A 15,073-nucleotide genomic window follows, 5' to 3' on the forward strand; every position below is an offset into this window, starting at 1 on the left:
ACACACACACACACACACACACACACACACACACACACACACACACAAAAGGTGGGGCAGGAAGCTGTGAAAAAAAATCCTAAAACTTGTGCATATTTCAAGATCTTCTCTCCTTTTTCCCCCAATCTCCATAAATTTTATAAACACCCAAACTTCAACTTGAAATTTCTACCAAAAATAAAAAGCACACAAAATGAGTACCTAACATGCTGTGAATTGTTTTTAAAATATTCACTAGGAACATGATGCCAAACACCAGCCCCCAATGCTTAAATGCCACATTGCTGGCATTCCAACGAGAAACTGAAAACTTCGCTGGGCTTTCTCCAAGCTTTACCTTTATGCAGCAGGAAGGCACGTAGTTGAAAGGAACCTATAAGCCATCTGGATTTTCAAAAAAACTATTCGGAAGTATAGTACTAATTCCAGAGAGGCAAAGGTAGAGTGTGTCTCTCTCTCTACACATGTATATGCACATATAGACATCCATGTACACATATAAATGGATATATGTATACTACATATGTTCACTTCATATTCACATATATAACATAAATACATGATACCTTCACTTTTTTGTTAATATCACTTCTATTATTTCTACTCAAAAAACCAGCCACCAATTTGCCTCATTCACAATAATTAAAGGCCATCTTTGGGGAACCAAAAATTGAATCATTAATATCCCTGTAAAGCTACTTTGTAATGAATCTTTTTGATGCAAATGTTTAACCTTTTTCTACTGTATCCTGGGAGAAAAAAAATATAGTTCTCCTATTGAAAATCATAATGGTCTTGTTTACTAAAGAGGCCCATTCCCCAGAGTGGTCAGCTTTTTCCGACTGTGAAAAAGTAACCAGCTCTCACCGATGGGCAGGTTTCAATCCAATGGCCCGCTAGTTCCTTTAACAATTTCTCAGGCGGCCAAAAAAGACCGAACCCTTTCTTGGCTAATTACCAACCCGTTAAACTTCCTGCCCAGGGACTCTCACCGGGGGGTAAGTGGCAACCTACCCGCTGGAAAATGGCAAAGCTAACCGCAGCGCGTAGGGCATGCTGAGGAGGGGCGCACAACCACGTGAGGCAAAGTGAGTTTTCCAAAAATTCCATCTCTCTCCCCCACTCCCCACTACCCACGCCCCACCCCGCATCCCCCACCCCGCACCCCCCACCCCGCGCGGACGTTCCCTCACTTCAGTAAGGGAGGAAAACGCGTCCACTTTCTGGTCCCCTCTTTCTGAAGACTGCGCCCCAAACGCCAAGGAGATCCTCGCCGACAGCAGGACCCCGTCCTCCACTGCTCCCACTTCTTCCGGGCCCCCAGGGGACTGCACTGGAGGGATCCCCGCAGGCCTGCCCAAGAACCCCCTTCCCGGAGGGTGCTTTGGGCAAACTCTCCCAGGGAAGAGGGACTGACTGCCCACCCTCCCCGCCTCTGAATCCTCCAGGGCCACACCGTGACCCCCAGACACCCCAACTCCGGCATAGGCTGGGGCCAGCGGCGCCTCTCACCTTGGGCTAGAGCCCGAGAGCACACGAGAAGAAGGAGCAGGAGGGGCATTCCCGTCCAGCGCCCCGTCATCGTGCCGCCCCCGAAAGCTCACTCGGGGCCTCCGAAGTTTGGCAGAGCGGCCTGGGGCTGCTTGCGTCCCCCCCGGGACCAGGGGACCTGCACTGGAGGAAGGAGAGAGAGGGGTGATCCTGTCCTGGGGAGAGCTGGCGGACCAGGGTGGACCAGGGAGGGGCACTGGGGGCTGAGGGTGACAGCAGCAGGGCGGTTAAGTTTCCAGTGGGCCAGCCAAGGGGTGCGGCGCTCCGCCCTGGTAGGGAGAGGAGCCACCCAGACCGCTCCGGCAGCCAATCGGGGCCCCGCGAGGGGCGCAGAAGGGGGTGGCACTAGCCAGCGTTTGGCCAGGGGCCCCGAGCCGCGCCCTAGAAGGGGCCGCCTCTGCAGCAGCGGGTAACCCCAGCACTACAGCAGCCTTCTCTGGCCCCGCTCTCTTCCTCCCGAGCTTCAGTCCTGGGCGAGAAGCGCGCCCCAAATATTCCCACCTCCTGCTGCTTTGAGGGTGGCGGGCTGGAATATCTTTAAAGGGACTGGGGGGGAGGGGGAGGAGGCAAGCCGGCAAAGAGGGGGTGCCCCAAAATGTGAGCGCCCGTCTCAGGGTTGGTTGTTTTGGACAGAAATTTAATTCAGTAGAAACGCCATTGTGTGGCCAAATACACATAAAACTCTTGCTTGGGGGGATGATCTCGGATAGACTCCGAAATGGTGTTCCTAATAGAGCCCTGAGTCACTGGCCTCCACTCCGAAATGACACTGGCTGTGGAAACTCGGAGATTTGTGTTTCTTTTGGTTTCTGCTCCCCCACCTCCACACACACACACACACACACACACACCCACTCCCACACACACACACACCCACTCCCACACACACACACTTCTCTAGAAAGAGATCCTGGATTGATGTGCCTTACCAGGCTGACTAACCTCTTCTTTCCTACAGAAGCAGATTTATTTTTCCCCCTCTTTTGTCTTCCAATGCTAAATTATTTCATTGTCATCCAGGCCAGAATCTTTGTGGTCCCTTTTCTTCTTACAATTCTCTTCATAAACTCTAGTACATTTTTCAGATAAGATAGTTGTATCACCTACAGATAAAATGAGTTTATTTTCTTAATTTAGTTGGGTAAAGAAGCTTAGAAGAATGCACCAAGAGAGTTTAAAGGGACTCTAGGGCCAATCTAATCTAGCACCCTCATTTTACAGATGTGGAAACTGAGGTCCACAGACATTGACTGACTTCCCCAAAGGCTGGGGTTGGGCTCATTGGCAAACTAGGTTCACACAATTTCTTTTGTTATGTCTAGGCCTTGGACTAGAAAATCTGTAATTTGTTCAGATCATTGTTAAAAGAATGAATATAAATTCTATCACCTCCCCCAATCCCTAGACCAGGGGAGGGAAACCTGAGGCCTTAAGGCCACATGTGGGAGTCTAGGTCCTGAAGTGCAGCCTTTTGACTGAGTCTAAACTACACAGAACAAATCCCTTTAATGAAAGAATTTGTTCTGTAAAACTTGGACTCAGTCAAAAGGTCGCACCCACAAACCTAGAAGGCCACATGTGGCCTTGAGGCCCAAGATAGATGGTTTCTTTTATTAAAAAAATAAAATAAAAAAAACACTCATTGCATTTTCTTTAGAAAGAGTATCTTTGGAAACAGAATTGCAAGGTATAACACACCTCATTATGTCCTAATCCTAGATTAAACATTAACTACCAAGAAGTAATTTAAAAAAAAATAGTATTCTGAAAAATAACTTTTTTCAGAACTTAGTACATAGTGTTCAAGAAATATTTAAGGATATTGAGATGAGTTGTGGTTTTAAAAATGAAAAATACCCTATGTGAGAAAGAGTAAATATGACCTGGGAATCAGGAAGACCTGGTTACAGGCACTGTGTTTGACACATTGGTTGTGAGTGACTGGGCAAGTCTGTTTCACTCTCAAAACCTCTGATGACTTTCTAAGATTATACACTGCAGAGAAGGTGCCAGCTAGAGGGGGAGAAGGATTTGTCCCCTTCTGGTATTTCCTCTGTCACTGATAATCAGGAATCGAATCCCTAGCCCTTACTGAACAAAACCTCAGTCTAAGTCTCTTTCAATGAAGGACTCCACTGCATGTAAATTTTTATCTCAGAACTCTGAAAACTGAAATGATTTAACTGCCAGAAACTCCCTATTCTTTTCCCTTTTTCTAAAATTATGAATTGAAGGAGAGCTTCTATAGTTGGGTCTATGCTTACCAGAAGAGGAGGTATTTAAGCAAACACATATATCATCTGTTCCTTTAAATGGATTTGACATGCATTGAATCTTTACTCTTAGAGGAAATATTCTGAAAATGGTTTGATTGTAATACTATTTTTGACTCAGAAAATTAATTTGCATAACACTTTGCACACAGTTCAGACTGACTCCAAGAGGCCCCGATTTCAGGATGTACAATAAAATTAATTAAAAGAATCAGAAGCAAATACTTGTTTGGGCTTGGCCAGTGTGTGTTTGTTTTGTCTGATTACCTAATTTACCCTTAAGAGACAGAATAAATGGCAGGGAGAGGGGTGGCAGGGGAGTGTAATGGTGAGTGCTTCTCTCACTCTCTGCTCTCTTCCTCTGTACCCAGTCCCAGTCCAGTCCCAGGGATCCTACCTCCAATGAATGAGATCAGGGTCTCTTGTTTTCACTGTTTAGCTCATTTAAGTCCTTTCTTCCCTCACAACACTCTTATCAACAATTGTACTTATGGATAAATTACCCAAGGCCCTCTCCAAAATGGGAGTGGGAATGTTAAAAATACTCAATGTACAAAATGAGTCAAGAATGAGACAGATAATTTATTCCTACATATAAAAGGAATGTAAACACAGGGCATTTGTACATACATATAAATAGAATAGAATTCATGAACAATTTATCATTTCTGTTAAAATCTCCTAGGAGGATGATATTTAAACTTCATCAGAACATAAAGTAGATTGTGGGGTTTCTGATTGGACAGTTTACATTTTGCTTTGGAGCTCTGCATTATAACTCTGCTCTAAACTCTGACCTTGCCTGAACTTTCCACTTGGTTATTTCTACTGGAATGTGCTACACTCAGATGCCTCCCTCATTAAAACTAGGACCTTTCAAACTCATGAGATTGGCTCTAAATTTGGAGACATTCACCTTGAGAATTGGACTCTTACATCCTCAAGAATGAAAACATAAAGCAGAGAAGGATGGCAGGAGCATAAGCTCACCTGTGTAAGTCTACACTGCAAATGGGGCAACAGTGGAGTAATAACAAAGTGCCACCCATTCCCCCAAGACTTCTTGGAAGTCTGGAGACCCATGGAGTAAGCACAGCCAAGAAAGACTCAGTAGCTACTCTCTTTGGTAGGTCCATTGAGTTCTTTTGGTGTCTGCTGGGAGTGCTTCTTCATCTAGAGCAAGCCCCTCACAGAAGAGTCATACGTGGCATGAAGCAAGAGCCAAAGGTTCTGCATGGTTGACCAGAACAAGGAAGGCCAACTCTAAGCATCTGCCATGGGCAATGGGTGAGGTTGGAGCGGAGGGAGGGAGCTGGGAAGACGGCTCCTTCATTATTCATGTTACAAGTGAAGCATTTAAGTGGAGATAAAGAGAAGTTAGTAATTATGATGGGGAAAACAGAAAGGAAGAGAAGAACATAAATGACATATTTGAAGAAAATATAAAGAAGAGATCAAAAAAAGAAGGTTCAGACAGCAAGTATCAGGACAATTGAGTTAACTTTGGAACTAACATGATGAATTGAGTATGTACTTTAAAAAAGAAAGCTGTTAAGGATGACCAGGTGATGCAGTGAATAGAGCACTGGCTCTGGAGTCAGGAGGACCTGAGTTTAAATCCAGCCTCAGATACTTGACATACTTACTAGCTGTGTGACCTTGGGCAAGTCACTTAACCTCAATTGCTCTACTTTCCCCCTCCAAAAAAAAAAAGCTGTTCATGAAGGGATTTCTGGTTTCATATATAGTACTCTTTCTATGTTCTTTGTATGTGGAAGTATACACATATGTTGGCATTTGTCAAGTTTAAAATAGCAAAAAATTAATACAAGATAACTATAAAGTACATAAAATATTAAGGCTGAACTACCAAAACACATTTAAGACCTACATAGTGCAATTAAAGAAATGAAGAAAATAGGGGGCGGAGCCAAGATGGCAGAGTAGAAGCACGACCCTCCCGCGGCTCCGGCTTCCACCCTCCCCAATCTATGTAAAAAGGGGACCCTAAACAAACTTTGGAGCTGCAGAACCCACATAATGACACAGAGAAGCTAACCTCCTGCTGAGGACAGCCCGGCAGGCCGGCAGGAATCGGCCAGCGCAGCGCTCTGGGAGCCAAGCCCAGCCCCACACAGAGGCTTTAGCCCCAGGGCGGGCCTGATCAGCTGCCAACCAGAGGGACTCCAGAGATCAGCAGCAGCTGTGGCCGTTTCCAGATTTATCAATACATAGACACAAAGGACAAGGTGAGAGGCCAGTGCAGTCTGGACTTTGGGACCCAGTAAGTGGGAGTGCATGGCTTTTACCCCCGGGGCGAGAAACCACTGAGACCCCAGCACAGCCTGCCAGCGCCACATGGTGGCTTCAGCTCCTGGCCTGCAGAGTGTAGGGGGACCAAGCACCAGTCTGAGGGGTAATCGCTCTTGCTTTAACCTGCTTGGATCTGGATTGCAGTCTAGGGTGGAGGTCCTGGGGTGTGTGTCCAGCTTGCCAGAGAGTGTGGAGACCTCAGAGAGGGCACCCAATACCTCCAGCAGCTGAGAAAACCCCAGAGTTTGGGACGAAAGCTCCCCTGTCTGGTGGCAGAGTCCTACTGTGGCAAAAAGCCCAAAAGTCAAGTAATTGAGTGGCAAAATGAGCAGGCAAAGGAAACAAAGCAGACAGAAGATTCCAACATTACACTCCTATTTTGGGGACAAGAAGGAGCAAGGCATGGAACATGAGGAAATCAGTGAAGTCAGAACTCCTGCACCAAAAGCTTCAAAGGAAAATACGAGCTGGTTACAGGCCATAGAGGACCTTAAGAAGCAGATAAGAGAAGTGGAGGAAAAGTTGGGAAGAGAAATGAGAACAATGCAAGAAAATTATGAAATGAGAGTCAACAGCCTGACTGAGGAAAATAATACCTTAAAAAACAGACTAACTCAAATGGCAAAGGAGGCTCAAAAAGGCAATGAGGAGAAGAATGCCTTAAAAAGCCGAATTTGCCAGATGGAAAAAGAATCTCAAAAGCTCAATGAGGAGAATCATTGCTTCAGAATTAGATTGGAGCAAATGGAAGCTAATGACTTTATGAGGAATCAAGATTCTGTTAAACAGATCCAAACAAATGAAAGAATAAAAGACAATATGAAATATCTCATGGGAAAAACCACTGACCTGGAAAATAGATCCAGGAGAGATAATTTAAAAATTATTGGACGACCTGAAAGCCATAACCAAAGTAAGAGCCTAGAAAGCATCCTCCAGGAAGTTCTCAAAGAAAACTGCCCTGATTTTTAGTATCAGAGGGCAAAATGGAGGTTGAAAGAATCCACTGATCACCGCCTGAAAAAGATCCCAAAAAGAAAACTCCTAGGAATATTATAGCCAGGTTCCGGAATTCCCAGATTAAGAAGAGAATATTACAAAAAGCCAGGAAGAAACAATTTGAATATTGTACAAACACAATCAGGATAACCCAGGATCTGGCAGCTTCTACACTGAGGGATCGAAGGGCTTGGAATGTGATATTCCGGAGGTCAAGGGAGCTGGGATTAAAACCAAGAGTCACCTACCCAGCAAAACTGAGTATCATGTTTCAGGGGAAAATATGGTAATTCAGTGGAATAGAGGACTTTCAAGCATTCTTGCTGAAAAAACCAGAGTTGAATAGAAAATTTGACATTCAGATACATGAAGCAAGAGAAGCATAAGAAGGTAAACAGGGAAAAGGAATCATAAGGAACTTATCAAAGTTGAGCTATCAACATTCCAACATGGAAAAACAGTAAATTGTAACTTATGAAACTATCCTTAGTAGTTGAAGGGATTAGAAATATACATATATATATACACACACATATGTGAATGTGTGTATATATGTTTACAGGTATACATAGATAGAGGGCAGAGGACCAATTTAACAGGAAGGGACGATACTTAAAAGGTGAAATTAAGAGGTGAGAGAAGAATACAATGAGAGGAGATGGGGAGAGACAGATTGGGGTAAACTCTCATACAAGGGAAAATGGTTACAACTGAGGGGAAGAATAGGAAGGCAAAAGGAATGGGTCAACCTTATTCCCACTGAATCTGGCTTGAGGAGTGAGTGAAATACACACTAAATAGGGTATCTCACCCTCTAGGAGAATAGGGGGGGGAAGGGAATGAGAGGGGGGATGATGGAAGGGAGGGCAGGCTGGGGGGGGGAGGGAAGTTGGAAGCACCCACTTTTGAAAAGGGACAGGATCAGGGTGGAGAGTGGATCCAGTGGGAGGTGGGATGGGAGGGAGGGAAGTGTACTCAGTCTTTTACAATGTATCTACTATGTTGTTATTTTGCATTAGCCACACACGTACAGCCTATACTGAGCTGCTTGTCTTCCCAGTGGGGGTGGGTGACGGGGAAGGAAGGGAATGAATATGGAATTGAAAGTTTTAAAATCAAATATTCAAATATATATATGTATATATATATATATGTGTGTGTATATATATGTACACATATATACTATTATTAATACCATCTTACATGTAATTGGGGAAATAAGATATACAGGCACTGAGGCATAGAGATCCACTGGAAAAGTCGAAAGAGGTATGGGAGAAAATATGGAAGAGAGGAGACTGGAGGAGGGGATATGCTGTGAGACTGTTATTTTGGGGCAGTGGGTAGGGGAAAAAAAGGGGAGAAAATTTGTAACTCAAAATATGGCAGAAACGAATGATGTAAATCAGAAGTTAATGAAGCATTTAAAAAAAGAAATGAAGAAAATAAAATGAAATTATTCTTTAAGAAAAAGAAATACTGAACAAAATAAAAAGACTGAAAAGTTAGACAAAAATGTGAACTGCCTACTATCAAAAATATTGACCTGAAAAGCAGGTCAAGGAAAGCTCACCTAAGAATCATCAGACTCCTTGAGATCCATGACCAATTTTTTTTTAATCTGAAAACTACACATCTTTTCTTTTAATTAATTTTTTAAAAAAAATTAACAAGCTTTTATTTTTCTTCCTCCTACCTACACTCATTTGAGAAAGAAAAAAGACTTTCATGAGAAGTATACATAACTGAATGTCATATTTTCAGAAATCATAATGAAAACTGTCTAGATTTATTAGAACCAAAGGGCAAAATGAAAATATAAAAAATCTACTGGCCACGTCCTGAAAGAAACTATGAAATCACAGGAATGTCACAGTCAAAATCTATCACTCTGACTTCAAAGAAAAAATACTGCAAGTAGCCAACAAAGAAAGAGACCAAATACCAAGGTAACATAGTCTGCATCACCTAAGAAACTAGCAGCAATTATAAAGCAGAGAAAATCATAAATGATAATATAGAAAATATGCTTACAACAAAATAATTCTGCAAAATAAATGCAAACTGCAGAGGAGAAATGGAATAAAGAACTTTCAAGAATTGCTAATTAAAAAAAAAAAAAGACCTGGGAGAAAACTTTGAAAGATAAACATGGGAATCAACAAAAAGCTAGAAAGGTTAATGCACCTGAGCAATTAGGAGGTTAAGCAATTAAGTCATTCTTACATTCTAATTCCTTTCAGAATCCTAAAGGCTTCTGAATTAGCAGAAGGAATTAAATAAGATGACCCAAGGAACTAGGGGTGGGTTTGTCATGATCTGATGGTTTCAAAAGAGGAAAGAAAAGAGAGGAGGAAAGGAATGGACTAAGGGGAAAAGAGGTAAATTCACTACTCCTCAAAACTGCAGAATTTAAAAAGGGTATATGAATGTAGCAAGAAAGGCAGGCATCCTATAAGCCTTACTTATATTTGATCCAGAAAAAAGGAGGATTGTGCCTACACAGTATATACTCACACAGTAGAAGTATATGAAAATCAGCTGGGAGATAGCTGGGAGCAGAGAGAGGAAAGAGATGAGTTTATCAGGCAAGGTAAGGTTGGGGAAGAAATGCAAGGAAAACAAACTTCATCTTCAAAGGGTGAATTGTTAGGAGGGGGGACTTGAGAAATAGTAATCCACTCTGATTAGGGGAAGTGAAGAGGAATAGTTAAAAGGGGAACAGATAGTTTCCATGATAGATAATTAGTGTTGGCCCTGACTAATCTTTCCAGACTCACTGAAAATTCATTCTCCCTCTAATCCTCTCCAGATCACCCACATTAGCCTTTCTCTGCTTCTTACACAGGATACATCATCTCCTGTCTACATATCTTTTTAGCTGATACCTCCCATGTCTGGAATGGACTACTCCTTTACCTCATAGAGTCTCCCTTTTTTTTTTTTAAGCTCAAGCTCTATCTTGCCTGAAGCTTTTGGTGAATCCTCCCCACAAGTTATTGCCCTCCTCAAATTACTTTGTATTTCACTACTTTGCATAACTGTGTTTACAGTGTTTAACTTCTATTTCTGCAGTTTATGTGTTTGTCATCTTCTTCATTAAATATAACTATCTTGTGAGTAGGGACTGTTTCATTCTTTGTGCTTGGGTTCCTAATACCTAGCATAGAGGCTGGCACATAAGTAGGTGTTTTATAAATACTTACTGATTGATATTCCTTCTCTTTTGCCACCTTCTTCTTTGTAAAGAGAATCAAAGCAGATAAAGTATAAAAGAATATGATTGAGGGAAATACATGATTAACAGTAATAACCATGAAAATTATGAGAAATAATTTTGACACATTACATGCCAACAGATTTTATAATTTAAATGAGATGGATGAATATCTACAAAAATATGAAATATCCAGATTGACAGAATAAGATATAGAGAACTTAAATTCTCCTAATATCAGGGGGGAAATTGAGCAAAATATAAAGTCCAGAGCAAAAAAAAAAAAAACGAACACCACAGTAACAGATGGATTTACAAGTGTATTCTCTTAAACATTAAAAACTTTTTAAAAATAATATTACATAAACTATTTGCAAAAAATAGAAAATTAAGGGATTGTACCAAATTTCTTCTCTTATATAATACCTATCAACTAAACTGGGGAAAGATAAAAGAGAGAAAGAAAACTATAATGTCCCTAATAAATATCAACACAAACTATTTGAATAAAATATAAGGGGAAAGGTTATAGAAACACATTAAAAAGATTGCACAATATTGCCAGAGAAGATTGATATAAGGAGTGAAAGGTTGTTTCAATATGAGCAAACCTATAAATCAAATAGAACATATTAAAAACCAAAACAATCAAAACGTGATTACATTCATATATGGAGAAAATGCTTCTGACATATACCACTTATTTCAGATTAAAAGTTGAAAAGAATAATTGGTCTTTCCTTAATACGGTGAATACTATCCATGTAGAACCAAAAGTACAGGCAAAACCCAGATGGAGTAGAAGGAAGCAGTACAGATGAGCTCCCCTCCCTCCCACCCCACCCTCCAAAAAAAAAACCCTCCCCCAAAGAGACCTAGAAAACACCAGACCAAATCCCGATAGGGAAAATCCAAGAAAAAGTCACAGTGAGTCATTATTCCAGTCCAGATCTACATAGAGAGATAGTCAAGGAGGTATTCAGACACTGAGAAATAGGTCTGGCCAAAAGCACACCATGAATATTTTGCTGTACACAGGGCAAAACCCACAGTAGGGTGCTTCCAGACATGCAACTGGACTCTGTATGGAAACAGGTGCCAAAAATAGCTTTGTTGTCCAAAATCCAGGTCCAGATAAGAGGTATGGGGCAGCCTGCAGAGTAGCGACTGTGGCCAGATGTGGCAGGAGTCTGGGGACAGGATCAAGAGTGACTGCAGACCTAGGCTCAGACAAGAAAGTTCAAAAGCAAAGAATAGCAATGTGCTACTTATGCTAGGAGAAGAGAAATCTCAGTTCCAGCTTCTAGCCCAGACTAAATGAAGTATGTGGATGAATAACCAGGACAACAATCCCAAAACAAAGGGAAGCCTATAGTTCTGTTTCTCTGAATCATTTGAACTTTCCAGCTGACAGTTAGTAGCTGCATCCAACAGCAATCTACTGTTTTTCACACCCAAACCCAAGATAGGAATTTGCTAAGCAGCAATCAGTCTTTGCCCTGGATTAGAACACTCTGGGAGCACTGAAAGCTTGAAGGTCTCTAGCCTGAGCTATCTTTGAAATCCTGGAATAAAACAGTACTCAATACCCAAATAAATGTTGCTGTTATCATTCAGTGGTTTCAGTAAGTGTCCAACTCTTTATGACCCCATTTGGGGTTTTCTTGGCAAAGATAATGGGGTGGTTTGCCATTTCCTTTTCCAGTTGAGAAACTGAGGCAAACAGGGTGAAAGTGACTTGCCCAGGGTCACACAGCTAGTAAATGTCTTGTAAGCTAGTAAGAGGCCATATTTGGACTCAGGAAGATAAGTTTTCTTGATCTCCAGGACCAACACTCTATCTACCGTGCCACCTAGCTGACCTGCCCCAATAGTACTCCAATTTAATACCCCAACCAGGATCAGCCCAGACCTTCTTTCCAAAAGTGTGACAGAGCCAGCCTGATTCTACCATAAAGTCCGTGCCAGAAAGTAGTCTGGAAGAAACAGCAAAATACCCCAAAATTCCACCATAAAAAGCTATTGATGGGGACACTTGATACCAAAACCCAGAAGAGTGTGACTCCAAATTATCTATAAGAAAAGCCTTAAAGAAAAACATAACTTTAGCACAAATTCACCTAAAATCGCTGGAAGGGATGAAGCAAAAGTTTTTTTTTAAGAAGTTTCCTTTTTTTAAGTAAATAAAATGAGAGAACCATAGGAAAAATGGGAAAGAAATGAAAAGTGTGGAAGAAGGAATTGGGAAGGTAACAGTTTGATACAAGAGATACAAAAACACCATACCTGAATATTGGAAGGTACCAAATAGAAGCTAATAATTTTATAAAGCCACAAGAAATATTAAGACAAAGTAAAAAAAAAGTGGAAAAATTGAAAAACAAAGTATCATATAGCAAAAACAACTGACCTGAAAAACAAATAGAAGAGGAAAAAATTAGGATTTATTGGAATTCCTGAAAGACAAAAAAAGAGCCCAGACATCATATTTCAAGAAATCATAAAAGAAAATGGCACGATCTCCTAGAACCAGAGGACAAAGTAGGAATAGAAAAAATTCACTAGTCACTTTCTGAAAGAAACCTCAAAATGAAAACTCTCTGAAATATTATAACAAAAATCCAGATATTCTAGGTCAAGAAAAAATGTTGCAAGTGGTCAAAAAGCAAGAATTCAAGTACCCGAGACCTTCAGTCAGCATCACATATGTTTTGGCAGCCACCACTATGAAAGAGTGAAGAACTTGGAATATAACATTCCAGAAAGCAAAGGATACGAGTTTGTAACTATGAATAACTTATCCAGCAAAAATGAGTATATTCCTATCACACATATTTATGAACAATGATAAAAAGAAAAGCTGTTTAAATTCAAGGATGATATATGTGTCCTCTATGAGCCTTATTATCATCAAAGATCATAAAGGGAGTCTAATTAGAGAGATGACCTGGGAGTGGTTCTATTATTTCTTAATTATATTAAAAGAAGGAGGAAAAGAGAAGGCAGAGGAATATACCAGAGGGGAGAGAAAGGAAAAAAGGTTAAGAAAAGTTATCTGCCATAATTGGGGTACAAATATTTATATAAACCAAGGACAAAGAGTGGGGGAATAACTGACTCTTGACCCTCACGCTCATCTGAACTGGTCAAGGGAGGGCAGAATATATGTAGACACACACACACAGAGTTGGGTACAGAAATATGTTTCACGTAAGGAAATAAGAAGCAAAGAGGAATAGGGAGAAAGGAGGATTAGAGGGAGAGCATATTGAGAGGGATTAGATCTAACTAAGGATATGCAAAAATATTAATAGTTCTCTTTGAGGAGGATCTAATGTGGTATCCAGCAATTAGGGAATGACTGAACAAGTTATGAATGTGATGGTGTACTGTTGTGTTGTAAGAAATGATGAAGGAAATGGTTTCAGAGAAACCCAAGAACATATGTTTCAACTGATGCAGAATGAAATGAAATCAAGTTATACAAATAAAAAAGAAAGATAAATAATTTTGAAAGACTTAGGAGCTCTGATTGGCAAAGTGACTAAGCAAGTTTCTAGAGAACTCATGATGAAATATGCTACATGCCTCCTAATTTCATTTGAATGGACCCCCAGTTCTGACTCCACAATCAATCAAAGTGACTCCTCTTTATCATATAGTTTGCAGACTAGAACCAGTTATAGAATGTCTGTTCATGCTCCAAATATTTATGAGGCATTTCCATGACATATCATCATAATGCTCCAAACAAACAATGGGCTTTCCAACCTTTTTTTTTTGAAGGGCAATTGGGGTTAAGTGACTTGTCCAAAGTCACACTGCTAGTTTTTTTTGTGTTAAGTGTCTGAGGCCGGATCCGAACCCAGGTCCTCTTGACTCCAGGGCCAGTGCTCTATTCACTGTGCCACCTAGATGCCCCTCCAACTTTTTCTATATGAGGAATTATATTTGTTGAGTATTATGATATTTGCTCATAATTGTTGGGCTCTTGGTCAGGCTTCCATTACACTTATATTGGTTATGTCTAAAAACATGTCTCATTCTGCACCTTTAGCCCATTAGCTCTCTTCCAGGAGGTAGGAAGCATTATTCATAATTACTTTTCTGGAATCTTAATAGTTTGTTAAATTGAGCAGAGTTCTTAAGTCTTTCAAAGTTGTTTTCCTTTATTATATTACAGTCATTATTATAAGGTTTTCTCCTGCTTCTTTTCACTTCACTCTGCATCAGTTCTTTTGAGTTTTATCAGATTTTTCAGAATCCATTTTAATAATTTCTTAGGGCAAAATAATAGTTCATAACATTCATATAACATAGTTTACTCAGCCATTCCACTACTTTAGGCTTCTCCTGAGTTTTCTATTCTTTGCCACAACAGAAAGTGCTGATATTTGTAAATATTGTTCCTTTTCTACTTTTTAAAAATCACTTTGGATTATATAATTAGTAGTAGCATTTATGGACAAAAGTATACATACACAAGTGCATAAACTCATATATGTATATGTGTGTATGTGTATGCATGCATGCATGCATGTATATATATATATATATATATATATATGTATGTTTATGTGTGTGTGTTAGTTACTTGAGGGAGTTTTAAACTGCTTTCCAAAAGGGGCGGACCAATTTTTAGGGCTACCAAGAGTATATTAGTGAGTCTATCCTACCATAACTCTATTAACAATTGCCATTTTCCTTTTTGATCATCTTT

At 40.5% G+C, this 15,073-nt stretch overlaps 1 protein-coding gene across 2 annotated transcripts in view; it reads right to left on the reverse strand.

Moving 5' to 3' along the window:
• The window catches only part of CD99 (CD99 molecule (Xg blood group)), a 60,097-nt gene extending 58,265 nt beyond the window's left edge, over positions 1–1,832 (reverse strand). The window contains exon 1 of one of the 2 annotated variants that reach the window (XM_069072880.1): positions 1,513–1,831. In XM_069072880.1, coding sequence (XP_068928981.1) covers positions 1,513–1,582 — 70 coding nt within the window. In that variant the 5' untranslated portion in view covers positions 1,583–1,831. Of the gene's footprint in view, positions 1–1,512 lie in introns of both variants that reach the window. The other variant, XM_069072881.1, reaches the window with a different exon arrangement.
• Between the last annotated feature and the right edge of the window lie 13,241 nt (positions 1,833–15,073).

This window comes from Petaurus breviceps, unplaced genomic scaffold, assembly GCF_028583685.1.
Source record: "Petaurus breviceps papuanus isolate PSGF00001 unplaced genomic scaffold, PetGlider_PUasm1.0 90849, whole genome shotgun sequence".
Taxonomy (NCBI): Eukaryota; Metazoa; Chordata; class Mammalia; order Diprotodontia; family Petauridae; genus Petaurus; species Petaurus breviceps.